Source organism: Loxodonta africana, chromosome 1, assembly GCF_030014295.1.
Source record: "Loxodonta africana isolate mLoxAfr1 chromosome 1, mLoxAfr1.hap2, whole genome shotgun sequence".
Lineage (NCBI taxonomy): Eukaryota > Metazoa > Chordata > Mammalia > Proboscidea > Elephantidae > Loxodonta > Loxodonta africana.
Genome location: NC_087342.1, coordinates 228,831,928 through 228,853,595, shown reverse-complemented (window position 1 = coordinate 228,853,595; position 21,668 = coordinate 228,831,928). Strand labels below are relative to the sequence as shown.

General features: G+C 48.9%; 1 protein-coding gene across 4 annotated transcripts in view; it reads right to left on the bottom strand.

The window, feature by feature from the left end:
* Window positions 1–21,668, bottom strand: part of TULP4 (TUB like protein 4) — a 309,012-nt gene that overhangs the window by 20,940 nt on the left and 266,404 nt on the right. For all 4 annotated transcript variants that reach the window (XM_064292791.1, XM_064292782.1, XM_064292784.1 and 1 more), the window contains 5 exons: window positions 8,944–9,168; window positions 7,268–7,502; window positions 3,278–3,422; window positions 2,082–2,226; window positions 344–437 (listed from right to left, as the gene is read on the bottom strand). In XM_064292791.1, coding sequence (XP_064148861.1) covers window positions 344–437; window positions 2,082–2,226; window positions 3,278–3,422; window positions 7,268–7,502; window positions 8,944–9,168 — 844 coding nt within the window. The remainder of the gene's footprint in view (window positions 1–343; window positions 438–2,081; window positions 2,227–3,277; window positions 3,423–7,267; window positions 7,503–8,943; window positions 9,169–21,668) is intronic.

Here is a 21,668-nt window from a genome sequence, read left to right as displayed (position 1 = left end):
TTTGATTCAAGAACCTAAAGACACAGCGACCAAGACCCGCCCACAGTAAAAGGTTCAGAAGTCAAAGTATCTAAAAGTCTACCAGAGCCATTATAGAGATTTCTGCTATTATCGTTATTTTTAAACGTTAGGGTTTTTGTGAAAAAAAGGAAAGCACTTGCTGCCAAATAAATAATTTGAGTGATAATTCTCTCTTTCGTGAGATCACAGGGGTTGACATGTAAGTCTGACAGTAAAATACGCGCTGATCTTTTGCTGTCGACTGAAGGCTGACACTGGATTTTTCAGTCTGCGTTCAAACTGAAGGAACAGGCGGAAAACAGGGATGGTTTTTTTTTTTTACCTGCACCGAGGTTGGTTGGCAGGAAAGCAGCCAAGCCCACAATCTTGAATTTGGTTCCCCAGATATTAGACGTGACCTGAGCAAGGTAGTTGTGCTGTGGGAGGAAAAAAACAAAAAAGCACCCTCAGAAACCATTCCCAGATTTTCTATCAATCACTTAGTAAGAACATTGAGCTTCTTGCTTAAAAATCCACAGGTACAAAAACACAAAAACCCTAGCCAGCCAAAAACCAAGCCCACAGCTGCAGACTGCCGGGAATACTCACTGCCCCTCACTCCACCGTTCTCAAGACCGGAAGTGAGCTACAGTTGTGTTTCTCCCTTTATCTGCCACGACAGACGACAGACAACAGACGTGAGGTATAGCTTGGCACCTGCTTTACACGGTGGCTCACCGAGCTGTGACTCTGAAGGTGGCAGTGAGGAGATGTGTCTCAGCGTGTCCCACCCAAAATGGCCTTTTTGCCTCTCCTTGCCCTCAGTCACTGACAGAATTCATCTGTCCTTGATGTTTCTCCTGAAACATCAGCTGCACTGATACCACGAGGTCCTGAAACTACCTAATTATGTTCTTTCAATTAAATTAAAAAAAATGAAGTTATTACTGTGTCTAAGGCACGCATCTATATATGTAAACGTATATTTACACACACATTCACACACACACATTCACAGGCACACATTCATACATTCACACACACACAATACATTCACACATATACACACATGTACATTCACGCAATAGATATGAATATAACACAGCTCCTCAAGGAGCTTATAGCCTAATAAAGGGGAAACGACTTGTAAGCATTTACAAAGAGAAAATCACTAATAGACGCTTCAAGGAGTTATAAACCAGATGCCTGGGAATGACTGTAGCTGAGCCGGGGAAGGAGATGACACTGAAATGGGGCTGGGAAGTGCGAAGACCGTAGGTAAAAACAAGGGTGAGGAGACGATGTGGGTGAGCTGATGGCCCAGGTACAGGTGGGCACCCAGGTACAGGTGGGCACCCAGGTGAAAGTGGGCATGATGCAGCGAAGAGCTGGGGTGTGGAGAATGGTAGACAGCGAGGCCGGGGCTGTGGCACCGGTGAGTGTGGGGAGGGAAGAACAGCAGAGAGCGGCAGGCAGGGCAGCTTGCCAGGGGGCCGACTCCCAGGGTCTATCTGGTCCTGCACACTGGGTACAGCTGGAGGACCAGAAACAGCTGAGGCAGTGCACAGGTGGAAGGTGAGCCAGAGCTGCGGTTCAGGAAGGGCCACCTCGGAACAGGTATGGCCCAGGGGGGATGGCCCGATGTAGGGAAGCTGGGGTGGGAGAGCTGCCTGGGTGCAGAGGAACTGTGGGAGTGCGGAAGAGCTGCCGGGGGGGGGGAGGCAGGGTGCAGAGAAGCTGCCGGGGAGTGCGGGGGAGCTGCGGGGGGGGGTGCGGGGGAGCTGCGGGGGGGGAGGGGGGTGCGGGGGAGCTGCCAGGGTAGCAGGGGAGCTGCCGGGGGTGCAGAGGAGCTGCTGGGGGGTGGAGCGAGGCCTGGGCTGCAGAAGGAGTGGCAGTGAGGCAGCAGGGCACTGGCCATCTCCGACAAGGTGATGCAGTGAACCGCAGTCTCAGCAGAGGACACCAGGACAGGTATAGAGAGAAGGCAGACGGGGGTTTCCAGTGTCCCCTCGTCAAGCAAAGCCCCCAGGAGGATGGGGCAGGCGGAGGGTGCTGTGTAAACCTGGGTGGCGCTGGCCCACCTGAGCAATGTCTTCAAATGGGAACTCCCTCCGTGTCAGGCTGGGTGAGCCTATGGAGGGTTTCCGCATCGGCAGGCGGGGGGACCGGGAGACCTCCTGTGTGGCCCGGGACAGCTTTGGAGACTTCCGAGCCTCGATGTTGATCCTGCGGAGACAAGGCTGGGAGTCAGGCGTCCATGGGGGAGGCTCAAGGCCACTGAGTCCAAAGGCAGCGGCCACACCTCTGAGCACCTGTGCACCCTCGCTGAGCATCACCTATGTCTCAGGGCCCAGTTTAACTTACTAGGCCCCACTGGCAGAGGCCCCGCTTCTGCTTTATAAGCACGAGCAAAGAACAATAGAACGGTTTACAGAACGTGGATGGAAAATACGCTGAGACGACATCAAGTGATTCATTTGTAAGGAGCTGCAGAGAATAGCCTTTCACTCTAAACATTTATAGCAAGTTCGGTAGTGGCCACGTGCCTTCCGCCAGGGGTCTGCAAAATCCGTCCTGGGGAACGTGGCAGGGAGAGGGTCATTTCTCATCCTGTGCCCCAGTGGTTTTAAAGTGATCCCTTGTACCACAGCTCTGATTTCAACAGGCTTATCTAGCTTCACCACCTGCAATATACTGAAATCAAATCAGTGGCCTGAAAGTCTTACTGCTGCCTCTTGATCTTAGGTTACACCTCTGGTTCTCAGTACCCTCACTAATAACACAGGGACCTGTACTCAACACCGGTTTTCTCCAGAGTGTTATAAAAATGAATATGACAAAGCTGATAACATTCTGTGAGAGAAACGTATCGTGCCTCATCTACACGGCTCAAGAGCTTGGCGAGGCATTTAGGGCTCCCAGGGGATGGGAGGACAGTGGGGGACTGAGCTAACCGAAGCTATCTTTTAGGACAAGGAGCCTGGTTGCTGCAAGTCGGGGGACTGAGCGTGAGGAAGGACCAGAGGAAGGAGGAGCAGATACCTAAAGGGAGACAGCAACACTGGGGAAATCACACAACTCCTGAGCTGTAAATGTCCAATCATAAAAGGACTTTTACGTGTGAAGGACTTAGCTGCTCCTGTGTTAAATGTTCCCCGGGCTGTATACTTCCAGCGTCAGTTTCAACGGGATCCTGCTGCAGGCACAGACATAGACACACATCCGGAGGCACGAAGTTTGCCATAAAGGGGAGAAGGCCTCTAAAGCCCCAGGTTACCTGGGGAGCTTGGGTGATTTGCTAGCTCGGGAGATTTTGGGAGACTTCTTGGCAGCCCAGTCATCACTCAGCTCAATGTCGCTGGAGTCGGAGCAGTTGCAGCTGTCGATCATGGTAGAAATCAAGCTGTTTCCATAGATTTCATCTGGTAAAACACACACCAGTGAGCAAAGGTAAGGGAAGTTCTACCTGCTGGGCCCCGACGACACCCACCACTATGACCTGCAGGATGACGGACTCCACAGGCCACCATTTTACTCCTAAAAGTTGAAATACAAAGGGGCATAGAGTTGTTTTCTCTTAGACTTTTTATGCTATTATATTTTCTAAGCAAATTAGGCAATTAATTCCACTGTTGTCACAATGGATATGGCACTTGAGCGCCTCTGGGAGGGTACAAAACCATCTACACTGTTGGCTGTACCAGAGCTGAAATGGAGTGACGTGCTGTGGTTGTGCCTCAGGACGCATCAAGTGTCCACCTGGGCTCGTGGGGGCTTCCAGGGAGCCCTGGAATCCAGGCTGCATGAGAAGCGTTCTTCTCAGAGGCTCCCCTGAGAACCTGCTTCTGACCTGGGGCCTGGGAAAGACCTAGCTGGGTCTAGGCCTGTGAAGACTCAAGTCCTAACAGAGCTGGCCCATTTCAGGGTCTTCCAGCAGGGGACATCTGGGATGCCAACCATCTGCTGAAACTGCCATGAGATGGCCAGAAGGGCTGAGCGACTCCACCCTAGGGGCTGCCTGCCTGCTGGGAGCCCTGGCTGGAAGGAGGACCTGTGCAGAAGAACCATCCGGAAGGAGCTCTGGGCTTCTCGGAGGCACCCTGCATTGGGAGTCACTCGAGACACTTGTGACAGTGGGCCATCAGATGGTAGGTAAGAGGCTGTGGCCAGAGATGGGGCTACCACAAAGCTACAAAGCAGAGCTCAGCCCCATTCAGCTTAGGATCACTGGACCCAATGAAGTCTGCCATGATTCAAACGCACACGAGTTCACAGAACATCCCGAACGTTCATGTGCAGAGAACCCACTACCACCCGAGGAAATTCAGCCACGTATCACCTGACTCCCAGCTTCCTCTTTATTGCCAGGATATTGCAAGTGAGATGTCCCATGCTATCTGCTTTCTTTCCTCACTAACGACTTTTTTATTGTCTCCTGCTGCAACCCTAGAAACTATACTGATTGTGGGACTCGATAAACGCTTCCTGGAAGAATGGGTCGAGTGTTGAGAAAGCATCTTAGGTGATGTGTATGGAGGTTGTCCTGGACCATGCTCACAAAAAAGACCTGGAGGCTTCCTACGCTGGGAGGTTCCCGCTTCTCAAAACCAGGGCTCTTCCTTCTCTGAACCAGTTTCTATGTGCCATTTGGTTGGCAGTTAGTCAGATTCTGCCTGTAACATACCTTCTGTTTTTGTCTTAAGGCACTTAAACTTTGACTTTTTAACTGAACTTTAGGTGTGTAAGTTGGCTCATCACCTGAAACGGATTTTAAACTCTGTGAAACCAGAGACACCCTCCTGTTGCTCAATTCCTGCACCGACCATCACTGGAGGCTGACGTGCTTTGTACAAAGTAGGCACTGAATAAATACTTGTTGATCTGGCTTTGTTTTACAGCTTTTTAATTCTTTTAATTACGAAAATGATAAAAATAAAACATCTTATTCCCAAAAGCGTTGTTCACAACTGATTCAATTTGTGTTTGATCTGGGTGGATAAATACGAAAATTAAGGAGCAAAAGAAGGCATTTAGGGTGATGAGGTGAGACATTAAACAACTCTAGTCTTCGGGGCACTGGTGGTTCAGTGGTGGAACTGAACCTTCCGTGGGCAGCCTCCATCTGGCTGTCAGGGGAGGCTTGTGTGCTATGATGCTGAATGGGTTTCAGCAGACCTTCCAGACTAAGGCAAGACTAGGAAGAAAGGCCTAGCGATCTAACTCCAAAACCAGCCAGTGGAAACCCTATGGAGGTCTGATCTGCGACCGATCATGGGGATAGTGCAGAACTAGGCAGCGTTTGGTTCTGTTGTGCACGGGGTTGCCGTGAGCTGGCGTTGGCTCTACAGCAGCTGACAACATTCACGGGAGAAGCCTTGGCATGACATCCAGTGAGAACACGCGGCACCCTGGTTCCATCCCTCCCGCACTTAGCCCTTCTCAATCACCCTGTCCTTGGTGGCTCCTCTCCCTCCCTCCGCCGTAGGTCCATCCACTGCTCTCCCTTTGCTTTCCTCCCCTTCCTTTCCTCTGAATCCTCCCCAGTCTTCCCCTGGCTCTTCCTGCTCCTGCTACCAGTTTGTTGCCTCAAAAGGCAGAAACACCCACTGGCGCCCACTTGTTGAAGCACAGCTTCCCACTTTCCACTGTACACAAAACGCTGTCAACATACTGTTGCCACAGATGCTGAGCAAGGCAAGAAGAGCAGACAGGGGGTCAGTTGTGGAAAGCACCGGAGTGGTCAAGCGTGGGGGGTCTGAGAACAGCCCCTGTATGGTCATACAGGGTGACAGGTTTGGTGTCACATGAGGGCAGAGGCCAGTCCGATCAGCCTGATGGGTGGTGAGTGGACGGGAGCAAGGGAGTAGAGACGGAAAGCAGAACTAACTACAACAAACCTAATCCAACCAGAGCTGCACATGTGACTCAGTTTCCCCTCACGGCCCTCAGACTTGTGGGGCAGATAGAATCCTGGGCACAGTGACCACCATGTGTCTAGCTGGACACCAGTAGCCTGATGGACAGACATGGGGCACTGAGGACAGGGCTGTGCTTTCTGCTGTGGGTGGTGGGGAGGACGTTTTGGGGAGCTGGCAGAACGTCCGAGCCACAGTGCTCCAGGGCGGGGAGCCTATGACAGGCACCGGATGGGGATGACGTGCTAGTACTAAGTAAACCTAGTGCCGTAGTACCAAAAAAAAAAGAACAAAGTCACCCGCTATGGAGACTCACAGTCTAGTGCTCGACAGGTAATGCAGTGAGCATCGTGCACAAACCAAATGAGTGATGAGAATCAGAACGGGGGAGATTTTAGAAGGAAGGGGTGATTTACCGTGTCAGAATTCGTATGGACGAGCAAAGGATTTCTCACTGGCAACTCACTCAAAAGCAGTTAACGGTGGATTAGCGGGGCAGAAGCACACCGAGGACGTTCTGACTGTCGCTGGCTCTGGGAGGGCAGAGAGGGTGTCTCACTGTTCTCTCTGTGAGCCTTGATACTGTACTGAGGGCCTCATGAATCCTTGGCAGAGAACACAATGGAGGCGCTATCCTTCCTGGAAGACCCTGGCCAGCTTCCCTGGCATGAGCCGGGCTTCCTGTGTCCTCAGCCCAGTCGACATGGCGCCTTACAGAAGGTTGTGAAAACCGCTCTCCAAAGTAATGTGGACTTAAGGGTCTGGGAGTAACAGTCTCCCTTAGCAGTGGTGTCGCCAGGGTTGGTGGCACCCAGTATAGTAACTCATGCTAATTACCACAAGATTGTCGCTAAAGCACCAGAAGATTTGACAAAATCAGCGATCATAAAAACACGGGCAACAACAAAAACAAGAGCGTGTTCTTGTAGCGCGTGCAGATGAGACCACGCGATTCCAGGCGTCCCTGTAATTGGGTGACAATGACAGCTCTGATCGGAGTGCATCAGAAAGTTCAAAGAGTAAATAAGCGTAGAGTTTTAGCCTTGTAGGTATATTGATTGATACACATAAGCTGGGCTCATGAAAAAATGTTTTTGTTGTTACAACTAACTGCATGGATGTTTTAATAAAAAATAAGAAATTTCTCCTGAAATACTGCACATTTTACAGTCATTTTAGTTGTCACCCCCTCTGAGGGTCACCCAGTGCAGTCCGCACCACCCACAACCCCCAGTGAGACCACCACGTCTTAGCCAACAAGGCTCACAGCTCACGTCCAGGCTGCCTTTTGGTGGGCTGCAGAGCTCACTCTGCCCCATGGCATGAAGCCACATCTGCAGCGGGACGCCCACCTGATTTGCTGTCCGTGCGAGGGTCCATGATGACGAACTCCGGCCGCAGCTTGCTGACACGCCGCCCCTTGAGAATGGGCACCAGCCCGCCCAGGTACTCCAGGTAGAGCGTGTAGCAGGGACCGCCCACCTCGGGGTCGTCCTCCGTGCGCCTCATGGTGCAGTGCAGCCGCTCGTTGCCAGCCGAGGGGTAGCTCACAAAGTCCCGCATGTTGTTGGGGTCTGGAATTGGGGGCTGCGGGTAGACAGTGGAAGAAAAGGAGAGGCTGGGGCTTGCCAGGACAAGAGTGGGAGTGGAGCCCAGGGAGAGATGGATGTGGTGGAGCAGTGAGTCCCAAGCTTGGGCAGCTTTTAAATACACCTAAGCCAGGATCCCACCCAGACGGGTAAACCAGGCCCCTGACGTGGGCCTGGCATCTGCACTTTGTCATATACCTAAGCCAGGATCCTACCCAGACGGAAACCAGAACCCTGACGTAGGCCTGGCATCTGCACTTTGTCACATACCTAAGCCAGGATCCTACCCAGACGGGTAAACCAGACCCCTGGCGTAGGCCTGGCATCTGCACTTTGTCACATACCTAAGCCAGGATCCTACCCAGATGGGTAAACCAGAACCCTGGCGTAGGCCTGGCATCTGCACTTTTAAAAAGCCCTGGGTGGTTCTGACGAGTAGTGGGGCTGAGACTCACTGGTGCAGAACCCAGATTTTAAGGGAATTTGTGGGAAAAAAATCATGGCAGACTCTGAAATTCTGGTGTTTCAAAAAAAATGCTATTTCCTGTAACCAAAAATCTGTTTGGTACTTAGGAGCAGAAAAGGACACAAAAAAGATGGAGGGTCTGGAGTTAAGGGCAAACCCACACTTGAGCAGTAATAGGCAGATAGAGTCTGTATGCCACCATGAAAAACCAACTGGTCGCTAAAGTGACAATCAGTATAGCAGAGGGTGAAGTGGGCGCTGAGTGGGGTCACCCTCCCCAGCACAGTGAGGAGCAGTGCAGGTTCTAATGGTGCTGGGTTCAAATCCTGACCATGCCAGCAGCAGGTGCAAATGACTGAACATCTACAAGCACATCTCCTGCTTTCTCCGACGGGAACGATGGCAGCATTCGCCTCCTGCCTCACAGTCAGACAAGACAGAGTCCTGAAAAGTACTGTGTGCAATGCCGAGTATACAGTAAGTGCTAAATACAAAACCCATTGCTGTCGAGTCTACTCCGACTCACAGCGACCCTACAGGACGGTGCGGAACTACCCCATAGGATTTCCAAGGAATGCCTGGTGGATTCGAACTGCTGACCTTTTGGTTGCCAGACATAGCTCTTAAAAAAAAAAAATTAGATGCTAACAATTTTCATCATCAGGGTGACACAGCAATCAAGCTCGGAAAGCTGTCTTTGCCATGGAAAGAGAACATCCAGCACAAGAGGCAAATCTCACACAGATGGTAGCCGTGATGCTGATGACAGGCTGCACACGTGGGAGAAGATGCCAGAACTCTGCAGAGCGTATACCTTTACCACCCAGCTGCCCTTGTCAAGAGTGGACAAGACCCCTGTGTACTGCTCTGTACTTTGACCCGTCTTTCCAGCTCTGCCCTTCTCCAGGTGAGCCCTTCTGCACAGGAGCCAGGACACGCAAGGAGGGAACAGGGTGGGTGGGGGCGGCAGTACCTTGATGGTGGGGATGAAGGCCGTGGAGAGGTAGGAGCAGAGGCGGGGGGGTAGGCTCAGCTTGCTGACGTCCTTGTCCTCTCGCAGGGCGCTGGCGATGGCCTGCTGGCACAGCAGCTGCAGGCTGGACACCCGGTGCTCCACGCGCACCACATACAGGGCCGGTCCTGAGGCCATGAGCAGCCGCGAGTCCCGGTGGCCCCAGCAGATGGAGATGATGGGGCGCTGCCAGGAGGCAAGGAGAGGCGTGTGTAAGGCTCCGCTCTTGTGGCAAGCAAAGAAAGATCCCGCGCTCTTGTCTCAAGCAAAAGAAAGTGAGTGGATGGTTTTGAGAGTATTGGTTTTAAAGTTAAAAGCGTAATAAAAATAGCCATTGCCATTGAGCCAATTCCAACTCATAGCGACCCTATAGGACAGAGTAGAACTGCCCCGTAGAGTTTTCACGGCTGTAACTCTTTATGGATCAGACTGCCGTATCTTTCTCCCACCGAGCAGCTGGTGGGTGGAATCGCCTACTTTTTGGTTAGTAGTTGAGTGCTTAACCACTGAGCAACAAGGGTTCCAAAAGCACAATGAAAAGCAAAAACCAAACCCACTGACACTGAATTGATTCTGACTCATAGTGACCCCACAGGACAGAGTAGAACTGCCCCATAGGGTTTTCACGGAGCGGCTGGTGGATTTGAACTGCCAACTTTTTGGTTAGTAGCCGAGCTCTTAACTACTGCGCCAACACAGCCCCAAAAGCACAATAACTCCACTAACCCACAGCTGTCGAGTCGATTCCGACTGTGCCCCATAGAGTTTCCAAGGAGCGCCTGGTGGATTTGAACTGCTGACCTCTTGGTTAGCAGCTGTAGCACTTAACCACTACGCCACCAGGGCTTCCAAAAGCACCAATAAAAAAAACATATTATGAAAATCCAGTATTTTCACTGACAAGTAGTTAGGTCTTCAGGTTGGAGCACAAGCAAAGCACTGAGGGTTTACAGAGTTCTCTCATGTGCATCACTTCATGTGACACCACCCGAAAACCTCAGTGAGCATCTCAGAATAAAATCTACCCAGAGGCGACACCAGCATGGGGCACAGTAACCCATACTAAGCTCTGATACGAGACTCAAGACTCTTGGGGCTCCAAATGCCCAGTGGTGGGCCCCATGGCTTGGGGAGGTGTGAGGAGGTAGACCAAGTGGCCCTGGCCTTCTGTCTTGACAAGGCAGCATTTTAGTGAGTTCGGGGTCTGCGTCTGGGTCCAGGTCCAACACCATCACTCAGCAGCTGTGTGACCTGGGGGCTGGTAGGCAGCCCTGCGAGTCTCCCCCTCCTCACGAGAAACATGGGGACGTTGTGAGGATGGACAAGGTGAATGATGGGAAAGTGCCCTGTGACCTCACACAGGAGATCACCTGCAGGTAGACATGAGGTCACTGTTAAGCTCCGTCATCCTGAGGCTGACGGGCAAAGTGGAGAGAAAGAGGATGGGGTCATTCCTGTGGTAGTCTGGCTAGGGGCATGTGGCTGCCTTGACTACAAAAAGGCAGCTGGAAGCCCACGTTTGCAAGCCAGAAACTTCTTGTACTGAAAAAGTCGAAAGCCCACGGGTGCCATCTGAGAAGATGAGCCAAGGAGAGACGAAGGGAAGGAGGGCTGTGACGGAGGAGCGGCCGCAGGATTCGTCCACCTCGGTGCAGACAGATGGAGCTCGAATTTAACGAGGTCCGCAGGGGTTCCAGAGGTTGGGAGTGGGGATGCCAGATAGTTTACATGAATGATGGATAGGAACAAGATTTTCACAGCACTTTAGTGACAAACATCAAGATAAAAGGGGCACGTGAAGACATTTCCGTAACATAGCCTCCAGGGTCAGTTAGTCCTGGTTTCACCTTCAAAACAAAACGTGAGGCTGAAGGTAGTCCATCTTCCGTTTCCTTCAGAGTGCGGCCGGACAGCCGGTGGGACCAAGGCTGCAAGTCCACTGCTGGAGAAGCCAAGTTTGGTGGCTGTACTACTAAGATAGGCATCTGTTATGGCCTGAATAAATCCACTGCCAACAAGTTGATTCCGACTCACAGCAACCCTATAGGACAGAGCAGAACTGCCCACAGGGTTTCCAAGTTGCGGCTGGTGGATTCGAACTGCCGATTGTTTGGATAGCAGCCTGATGATTAACCACTGCAGCAGCAGGGTTCCATGGCCTGAAGAGTGTCCCCAAAAAAGATACACTGACATCCTAACCACTATCTCTGAATGTGACCTTGTTTGGAAACAGGTTTTTTTATGTTTTCAGTTAGGTCAAAAGAGGTCACACTGAAGTAGGGTGGGTCCTAACCCCTTCTGAGTGGCGTGTTATAAAGGGGAGTATGGACATGGAGACAGAGTCACAGAGGGGAAAGACACCATGTGGAGCTGCATCTACAAGCAGTGAAGGGGCACCAAGGAATGTGGTGGCCACTAGAAGCTACAAAGGAGGCACGGACTGGTTCTCCTCTCAAAGCTGAGATGGAATCGACATGGCTGATACCCTGATTTGGACTTCCAGCCTCCAGGCCTGTGAGACAATACATTTCTGTTCTTTAAAGTCACCATTTTGTGGTACTTTCTTATGGCAGCCCTAGGAGACTAAGGCAGCCTCCTCATAAGATGATCTCACACAGAGGGGGAAGCCCATAGAAAACCAAAACCAAACCTGTTGCTGTTGAGTCGATTCAGACCTACAGCTATCTTACAGGACAGAGGAGAACTGCCCCATAGGGTTTCCAAGGAATGGCTGATGGATTTGAACTGTTGACCTTTTAGTTAGCAGCCGTATCACTTAACCACTGTGCCACTAAGGCTCCAAGGCCATAGAACGGAGTGTTAATTTACAGCAAGGCTCCAGAGTGTTCATTTGCATAATCATAGCTGAGGACAGAAGCAACTACACATAAAGCAGCTCTGCTATCATCAACCTCCTAAGTGAGGTTAGAGGTAGAGGCTCTGTTGTCGTTAGGTGCCATCAAGTCTGTTCTGACTCACAGCGACCCTACGTGCAACAGACCAAAACACTGCCTGGTCCTGTATCATGCTTACAATCGTTGCTATATTTGAGCCCTTTGTTGCAGCCACTGTGTCAATCCATCCCATTGAGGGTCTTCCTCCTTTCCACTGACCCTCCACTTTACCAAGTTTGATGTTCTTCTCCAGGGACTGGTCCCTCCTGATAACATGTCCAAAGTACGTGAGACAAAGCCTCACCACCCTGGCTTATGGGAGTCCATGTATATTCGGTAGTCTTTGCCAACACCACAATTCAAAGGCATCAATTCTTCTTCGGTCTTATTCATTGTCCAGCTTTCACACGCATATGAGATGATTGAAAACACCATGGCTTGGGTCAGGCATACCTCAGTCCTCAAAGTGACGTCTTTTTCAACACTTTAAAGAGGTCTTTTGCAGCAGATTTGCCCAATGCAATATGTTCTTTAATTTCTTGACTGCTGCTTCCATGGGTGTTGATTGTGGATCCAAGTAAAATGAAATCCACACTTAATCTTAACAGTTTAAACACCACCCGAGCCTGAGCCTGAGCTTGACAATATTCACAACTGAACCAAACTAAACCAATTGCCATCGAGTTGATTCGGACTCATAGCAACCCTATAGGACAGAATAGAACTGCCCCATAGCGTTTTCAAGGAGCAGCTGGTGAATTCAAACTGCTAACCTTTTGGTTAGCAGCTTGAGCTCTTAACCACTGTGCCACCAGGGCCCTGAACTGACAGCAGCTCAAATAATGAAGGTCAGGACGGCCGGGCTAGTTGTAACTGGCCACAGAAATATCGGACACTTCTTTCCTTCAATTTTTCACTATTCTTGAGTGTTCAGCCTGGCATGCCAACGGTTACAATGCAGGGGATATCTTTATATTTATCCTCCTGTCTCTCTTCCCAGTTCTGCATTTCACAATAACTATCTCTGTATAACAGTTGATTACATGTTTTGGGAGCGTCTTACATAAACTAAAAACCAGTCGCCGTCAAGTCAATTCTGACCCATGGCAAGCACATGTAGTCCCTGGTGGTGCGAACAGTTAATACACTCAGCTGCTAACCCAAAGACTGGAGGTTTGAGGCCACCCAAAGGCACTTTGGAAGAAGGGTCTGGGGATCTAATTCTGAAAACTCAGCCACTGAAAACCCTATGGAGGGCAGTTCTACTCTGACACTCATAGGGTCACCATGACTTCGCATCAACTTGGTGGCAACTAGTAATGGTACAATATATAAAGTAATTATTATGATGTGTATGTATCTCTCCTATTACGTATCTGTACCATGGAACTTATGCCATTTATAGACTTTCAAACTGGATGAAAATCCTCTGCTACATTTACATGTATAGTCACTACCCATCATTGCAAAAATAACTGCCACTGTCTGGTGAAAGTTTACAACAGTTCGCTAGCACATGAAGCACCTCACACGCATTACCTCGTCTCATCCTCTCGATTCCAACATGGAGCTATTGTTCCCATGTAGCATATGAGGAAACAGAGGCTAAGTGAGTCTCAGTAACTTGGGCACAGCTAGTAAACAGGAGAGCCAGCCTCCTCCCCCTTTTCCGTCCAGGTCTACAGCCGGTGCTCACGTCACTACGAGGCGCTGCCTCCCTATGTGTCTGCACGTTGATACAACAGCTCCAAGAATGTCTGATGTCCCACTGAAAACTGTAATGATACGGCAATCACAAATAAAGTCATGAACCCATATTTTCCTCTTAATCCATTTAGTCAAGGCTATTTGATTCAGAGCTGGACAACAAATAAGGAAGACCGAAGAAGAATTGATGCCTTTCAATTATGGTGTTGCCAAAGAACACTGAATATACCATGGACTGTCAGAAGAACGAACAAGTCTGTTTTGGAAGAAGTAACACCAGAATGCTCCTTAGGAGCAAGGATGGCGAGACTTTGTCTCACATACTTTGGACATGTTATCAGGGCAGACCAGTCTCTAGAGGACATCATGCTTGGTAAAGCAGAGGGCCAAGAGAAAAAGAGGAAGACCCTCAATGAGATGGATTGAACCAGTGGCTACAAGAATGGGCTCAAGTATAACAATGGTTTTGAGGATGGTGCAGGTCCAGGCAGTGTTTCGTTCTGTTATACACAGGGTCGCTGTGAGTCGGCACTGACTCCATAGTACCTAACAACAACAACATTTGACTTGGAAACAAATCGAATGGCACGTCTCTAGAAAAGGCAAATGAAAGAGAAACAGGCTGCACAAATAGCAAATGGATAAAAGACCTGAATGATTCATTATGGCAGAAAAGAATCTACAGGTCAGGTGGGCCCACAAGTGGAGGTAAATTAGCCAATTAGCGTTGTCAGAGGAACACAAATCAGCAGCAGGACAGCACGGCTCGGGCACGGGGGCGGGGGTGGGGGGCTGCTCCACTCTGGCATTGCATTCATGAGGAAAACAGAATTCGCAGCCAAGTACAAGTGAAAGGATGTGAAAGATTAAAGCACTGACAACTAGCACCTGGGGACAGGAGCTAGAATTATTCAGCCTGGAAAAGCGAAGCCTGCAGGGTCTCACAGGAAGAAGCAAGGAGATCCCCCCTCATCTGAGAAGGAGTCGAGATGACCAGCAGGAACTTAAATTAATTTGGGGTATAGCACTCACTCAGTTGCCCAGGTCACAATGAGCAGAAAACAGGCCGATTTAATTTAGTTTTTATGCAAGATGATAAAGAAGCAAAAATAACTGCTGGTACCTTTGCCGTAACAATGGTTAAGGTTGTATCACAAAATACAGAAGAATTTTTAGGCAGTGAGAGCTACCACTACTTCTCTGAAGATTTTGAGGGGTCACTGATGAGGAAAAATTAACTACCATAATTACTGTTCGCTCAGAGGTCAGGCGGTAGGGCTACGACCACTCACGGTTCCTTTAAGTCCTATAAATCCATAAAACCAGTTGCCGCCGAGTCAATTCCGGCTCCCGGGGACCCCAAGTGTGCAGAGTAGAGCTGCACCCGTAGAGTCTCCAATGGCTGATTTTTCAGCGGTAGACTGCCAGACCTTTCTTCCCAGAACCTCTGGGTGGACTCAAACCTCCAGCCTTTCAGTTAGTAGCCAACTGCTCAGCCATTGGCACCACCCAGGGATTCGCTGTAAGTCCATGGTTAAGTCCTTTTACAAAGTGTCATCTTACTTTTTTGAAATCACATTTCCTTGTTGGTGCGGATTTTCCCTGTCCTGGTTTATGGGTACTGCAGCCTAGAGGGCCCTCGCCACAAATGTTCTGCTGAGTTTCACGAAGTGCCAGGTGGACACAGAGGTAACGTCACCTGCCCACAGACACGGGGAGTGGGCTGTTTACCAAAGCCAAGTCTTGGTGTAGCTGCCTCACCATCACCTGCTTGTCATCTGTCCTTTGGGATCAGCCATGCTGGCCCAACGTGCTCACCCACCGTCTGCTAGCCCCACACCTCGCCACACGGAGAAGGCTTCCACCCCAGGAACCCCCATGTCTTGGGATGAAGAGAAAAGTACCCAATGTTCCAAGTCCAATAACCCTTACAGGGTATTCCAAGCGCAACTCCCACAAATTAATGTTTTTGTTTGAACAGCTGCTGCCTGCTAGGGAGAAACCCAGCTGTGAATTTGTGGACTTAATCTCCTTCTCAAATCACACAAAATGACTATTTTTAGAACTGGGATGTCTAGAATTGCGAAGTTGATAGCATCAAAGTCTTAATTTGTGTAGGGATGCTCACATAATTTGCACATCTAAATCCGAGGCAAAAGGCAAGAAAGTGGGCTGCATCTCAGGCAGTGCTGGCATGGCAGGGCCTCGTGCCTTTGGCAGCTGTACGAAACCAGGAGCGAGGCTGCTCAGTGGCAGAGGCTACGCTGTTCACAACGTGGCTTGGAGGTGAGCTGGCTGACACCCAGGTGAGTTGTTCCTCCCAAGTATGACTGTCTAGACACCTAGTGCCAAGCCATTTCAAGCGGGCGGCAGTAAGTCTGTTCTGCCTCACTTGCCCCGCCATGACGATATGGGACGCGTTCATAAATGTTCAGTTTCAGCTCCTTACTGTGGTGGGTGAGCTGATGCTACATCTTCCATGCTAGGCATCCATCCAGGCATTTATTCCTCCACTGAGCTGTCGATCAGCCATTCCATAAACATCTCTTAAAGGTTCACAATGGACCAGACACATCCTTGGTATTAGGGGATGGAAATGGAATAAAATCAGTGCCTGTCCCAGGTGGCGGGGAGAGATATTGCAATATCTGACATGATACAACGTCAGGTAGTGAGATGTGCTATGAACTGAAATCAGAGTGGGGTGAGGGGCCGAGACAGAGCGCACGGCTGCTGCAGGTAAAGGGGAACAGGGAAGCTGCCTAACAAGGTGAGACTGAGCAGAGGCTGGGCTGAGGTGAGGGAGTTTATTTATTTTTATTGGAATCAAAAGCTTCCTCACTGTTACTATTTCCGTATACAGCAGTGAGTTGGATGGAGTCCTCTAAACATTTAAAAGGAATAAAACGCATGGTGTCCTTCACACATTAAAGGTAAGCTATTCAAGTACATGTCATTGGGTGGACCAAATGGATAAGTGCTCAGCTACTAATCGAAAGGCTGGTGGTTTGAATAAACCCAGAGGTGCCTTGGAAGAAAGGTCTGGCAACCTACTTCTGAAAGGTCACAGCTACTGGAAAACCTATCCTATGGAGTACGGTTCTACTGTGACACTTGTGGGATCACTGTGAGTCAGAATCAACTCGACAGCAACTAGTTTTAGGATTAAAGGAAATCAAAAGGGTCAAAACCAACCACACGGGCCCAAGATAGGGAAAAGAAGGCAGTCCAAAGGTTTATGGCTGACTCGGGACCCTGTGGAGAACTAGCCAGCAGACTGGCCAAGGATCAGACCCCCTTGAATGTTGTAGGGCTCTCCTTGTCTCCCACAGTCTGCAGCCCCGCCCCAGACTTTGTTTCTTCTTCCAGCAATTTCCCCTAAGAGGGTGGGGGTCGGTCTCAGAAGAGACAGGCTGCCAAGTGTTTACCAGCACATGCAGCAGTAGGTGTTCAGCTGACGGAGTATGAACACGGTATGAAGGAGGACAGCCTTCCATCACGGTTCACCCTGAAAACGACCGAGCGGGTGATGGTTCACCTGCAGCCTGAGCTGGCCGGAGCCACGAAAGCGCCGAATATTAAGTTACGATGATTCCAGCAGCAGTAAAAGCGAGCTCAGGATTCAGCCAGATCCTAGTTTGTGTTTGTATTTCGTAAGCAGCAACAGTCCCACCAAGGACTTTTCCACCTATGTATCACATGCGACGGAAAAAGCACACGTGTGGCAGCAGCTTCGCGAGAACTATCTTTGTTCTTGGCCCCAGACTCGTGGCGACCCCTGCACAACGGAACAAAACGCTGTCTGGTCCTGCGCCATCCCCATGGTTGGTTGTGGAACGGACCGTTGTGATCCACGGAGGTCTGAATGGCTGATTTTTGAAAGCAGATCACCAGGCCTTTCTTCCTAGTCCCTCTTAGCCTGGCAGCTCTGCACTGGCTGAGACTTGGGCCTGGATCTCCTCCGTGGAAGGTGAGAATTCTACCACTGAGCCACCACTGACCCCTAATCCACAAGGAGGCAGATATATTTTTGCTGTAGGACTTTCCTTTAATAGTTATACAAGTCTATGAGCACAAACTCTTATTTGATTTTCAGATATCTTCTTCCTCCTCCTCCCCTTTTAATTTTTTACCCAAATACCTCATATCAACAACTGAACCTATAGACTATGGGGTGATCCCCCAACTTGCCTTTCATGCACAAAAAGTTCATAAAGCTTAAAAAACAAAACAAAACAAATTATTGAAGCCTGCAAACTTCAGTTAGAAGTGTTTACTTTAAAAATCTGTTGTCAGATTATCATTTATGTGATTATACATAGAAGTCACTGAGAACAGCTAATGAGATAAATTATAGAATTTCAAAGTACAACATGTAGGAAGGAAAGGAAAATAAATTAGAGTATATTTCCTTAGAAGAGCTTCAGCCCCAGGCATTGCTGTTGTGAGTAAATCAAAAGAATCAATTTTAAAGCTGGTGTGGCCCAAGTTTGTACCGGGCAACGGCTTTATATGCAATAACCTACAATCTAATTAACTTGGAAATAAATTTTCCCATCTCAATTGCATTTAGTTCTTTTTATAAACAGTCCAATAAATTGCCTAACTTCCTTCCTGCTATAAAAACATCCCTGCCCTTGGACTCCTTGAACAGCACACCACAGCTAACATGTTATTTTAGAATAATTATAGGCAATGGTTAAGTTGGTACTACATGATTAATCCTGTACTTGATTTTTAGTGACAGCATTACTTAACTATATATAATTAAAGCAATTTTTTGAATGGTTGAAATGAACCTTGAAGTGAAAAAAAAAAAAAAAAGAAAGAAAAGAGGAGACACTGTAGGAATACTCTTCTCCAAAGGAAATTCAGTTGAGCCTTCCACCTATCCCTAACCCCCAGTTTAAATTCAAGACTCATGTTAATTTCATGTGATGATGAAAACTTGTGCAATGGTTAAGGCCATTGAACCTCTACTACATTCTAGGCACAGTAAAGGTTAGAAAAACGAAGCAAGCATGGTTTCTAACAGAAACATGTAATATCTGCCAGAGGTATTAAGCACCCCGGGATTCAGAGAGAAGAGAGGTTGTAATCAGCTGGGCGGATTTAAAGAATGTGGCTAAGTTGGTTTTAAGGGTATGATTTCCCCCAGCTAAGACGGCAGGGAAGGGCATTTCCGTAGAGGGAACAAAATGCCAGCAGGGTGCCTGACGTCATACAGAACAGGAGACAACTCTGAATGGACATGGAACATGTTTCAGCACCTGAATTTATAAATATTCTAATCAACCCAAAAGATATTAACTCAGAAAGTGCTTAAAATTCCCACCCTCTCCTACTCACCTTTCAGTTAGGCTAGAGATAGAAAACTAGCATGAGATCTGATTGAGAAGGACCTATACCCTACTGGTTCAAACCATCAACAGGAAGAACTAAAGAAAGTCTATGCTGACAACTGTCTGTCCATCAATTCACTGAACAAATATTTACGGAGCACCTACTATATTCCAGCAGTGCTGGCAGTAGGGTCACACTCCCAAATCCAATGACTACCATCTATGGTGCTTTTGGCACATCTTGGCTTTGGGTCAATGGCCTCATCTCTTCTCCACTTCAGCTCTTCCCTGGGATTGTGTCATCACTATTCTAAAAATGGGAATTTGAATTTCCTATCCAACCACAACTTCCTTCCTCCTCACGTGCCTTTTCATGACTTCATACCACCCAGTCCCAGGTCATAAAGCCTCCACCCGTGACTCCGAGGCTGGCCATCTCCACTGGGTCCTCAGTAGCACCCTCGATTCCTCCCCTCCTGTGTGTTTGTCTTTCTGTTGTACTGACCTTTCCAGTTCCTGGTCTCAGAAAATCTGTAAAGCCATGCTACCCAGCTTTGTCTGGGGCTTCTTATCTCAAATGGCTCCCTCCTCATATTCCCCAATGGCACTGATGTCACATCTTTCCCGGGCTTTTCAACCCTGCCCTTTAGTTCACTGAGAAGACAGAAGTTGTCCTAAGAGACCTGCTTCAGCTCTCTCCTTTCCTTAAAAACCATTTGGCTCCCCCGACAATCTCTCCTTCCTGAACATCTCTTCCAGATTAACCTCCCTCTCTCCTCAAACCCACACCTTCCAACTGCCTTGGGTCCTGGTTCCATGCTGTTCTTTTGCTTCCTTCTTTTCTCTTTCTTCCCCAAAGCCTTTCGTTTGCTTATAAATATGACAGTGTCTCAACTATTTAAAGACACCGATGTCTTCAGTCACTGGCAATCATCATAATATGATTTGTAAAAAACTAAATAATAAATTACCTTTAGAAATAGAATACACTCTGTCTACAGCACAGACAACGCGATGGGCAATGTAGAAAACAAAACTAGAAAAGTGCTTTGGGGCCAGATTATGTTAGGTCTCGTGAGTCTGGCTACATATGTTGAGACTTAATTTTTTTTTTTTCCTGAGCAAGGGAAAGGCACGGCAGGACTATGGAAAGGTTAATCTGATAGCAGTCTTGCCAAAATCCCAGGCAGAGGAGTGAGGAAGAAAATCAGGGCAGCAAGAAGAGGGTAGAGGAGACAGGATTCAGAGATGTAACATGACTTGGCTCCCGATGCCCAGAGGAGAATGGCGCCAGTACCAGTAAAAGCAGACAGTCTTAGTTGGAGGTGCCAGCTAGATGTCTGAGTGGAGGTGCTTAGAAAGCAGTGGGAGCCTGGGACTGGATCTCAGGCAAGAGACTGGGGTTGAGATAGACATGGAGTCATCTGCACAGAGGCCGTACTGGAGAAATGAGATTGGATTAAATGCCAAAGGAATGAGTGGAGAGGAAGGGGAAATGAGACGAGGACCAAGAACAGAATTCTTGATGATGGAGTAATAGCATTCATTTAACAAGCAGCAGAAGGAAGAAGGAACCAGAAGGGGATGCCATAAAGACCAGTAAAGACGACTATGTCAAACAAGAGGACAACAATCAGATGCAGACATGAGAAAACTGGATTCGGTGGTTAGGAGGTCAATAGAGTGTCTTCAGTGGAGTAACAGTGATGGAAGTCACACTGAAAAATACGTGTTCATTCATTCAACCCACATTCATTGAGACATCTACTGTGGCCAAGTGTTGTTCCAGGTGCTGGAGGTATAGCTGTGATAGACAAGACAAAGAATTGGAGACTAAGTGGCCAGTGAAGATGCTCCGGATGTGAACTGTCTTGTACCGCCTGGGCCCCGTGTTACAAGGGTGAATGGGATCAGACCCCACCAGGTCCAGCACTGCTCTGGGGCTCATGTTACAAGGGTGAGTGGGGTCAGATCCCACCAGGTCCAGCGCTGCCCTGGGCCCTGTGTTACAAGGATGAGTGGGATATTTGAGGTTGCCACACTCATGTCCCTTATACCCCAGTGGGATGAAACAGCAAGGCAGATAATAAGTGTAAAATTTCCAGATTACAGTAAGTGTCATGAAAGCAAGACATGACGGAATGGGGTGCTTTCAGAGTCATGGAATCTTTCCGAGGTGGTGAGATGGGAGTGAGGACCTGAAAGGTGAGGAGGTGTCAGTCTGAAAATCCGGTGTCTTAGTTATCTAGTGCTGCTATAACAGAAACAGCACAAGTGGGTGGCTTTAACAAACAGAACTGTATTTTCTCACAGTTTAGGAGGCTACAAGTCCAAATGCAGAGCGCCGGCTCTCAGGGAAGGCTTTCTCTCTCTCTGTTGCCTCTGGAGTAAGGTCCCTGTTGATCAGAACACCCTCTTCTCAGCCACGTCTGCAGGCAGGCCTCTCTCTTGCATCGTCTCTGGTGTTACAGCTCTCTCACTGTGTCTCCTGGTTCTAGGGAGTTCTCAGAGCAGGGATCCCAGGTCCAAAGGATTCGCTCCTCTCCAGTCTCTTCTTGGCAGTATTGAGGTCCTTCTCTCTGCTTGCTTCTCTCTCCTTTTATCTCTTGTAAGATAAAAGGTATGGCTCAAGCATGGGTGTGGCTTGAGTAAGAGTGGTGAAGGGTGGTGAGTCAAGACACATCCCACATTAACCCTGCCTCATTAACACACAGAGGTCAAGATTTACAACACACAAAATGGA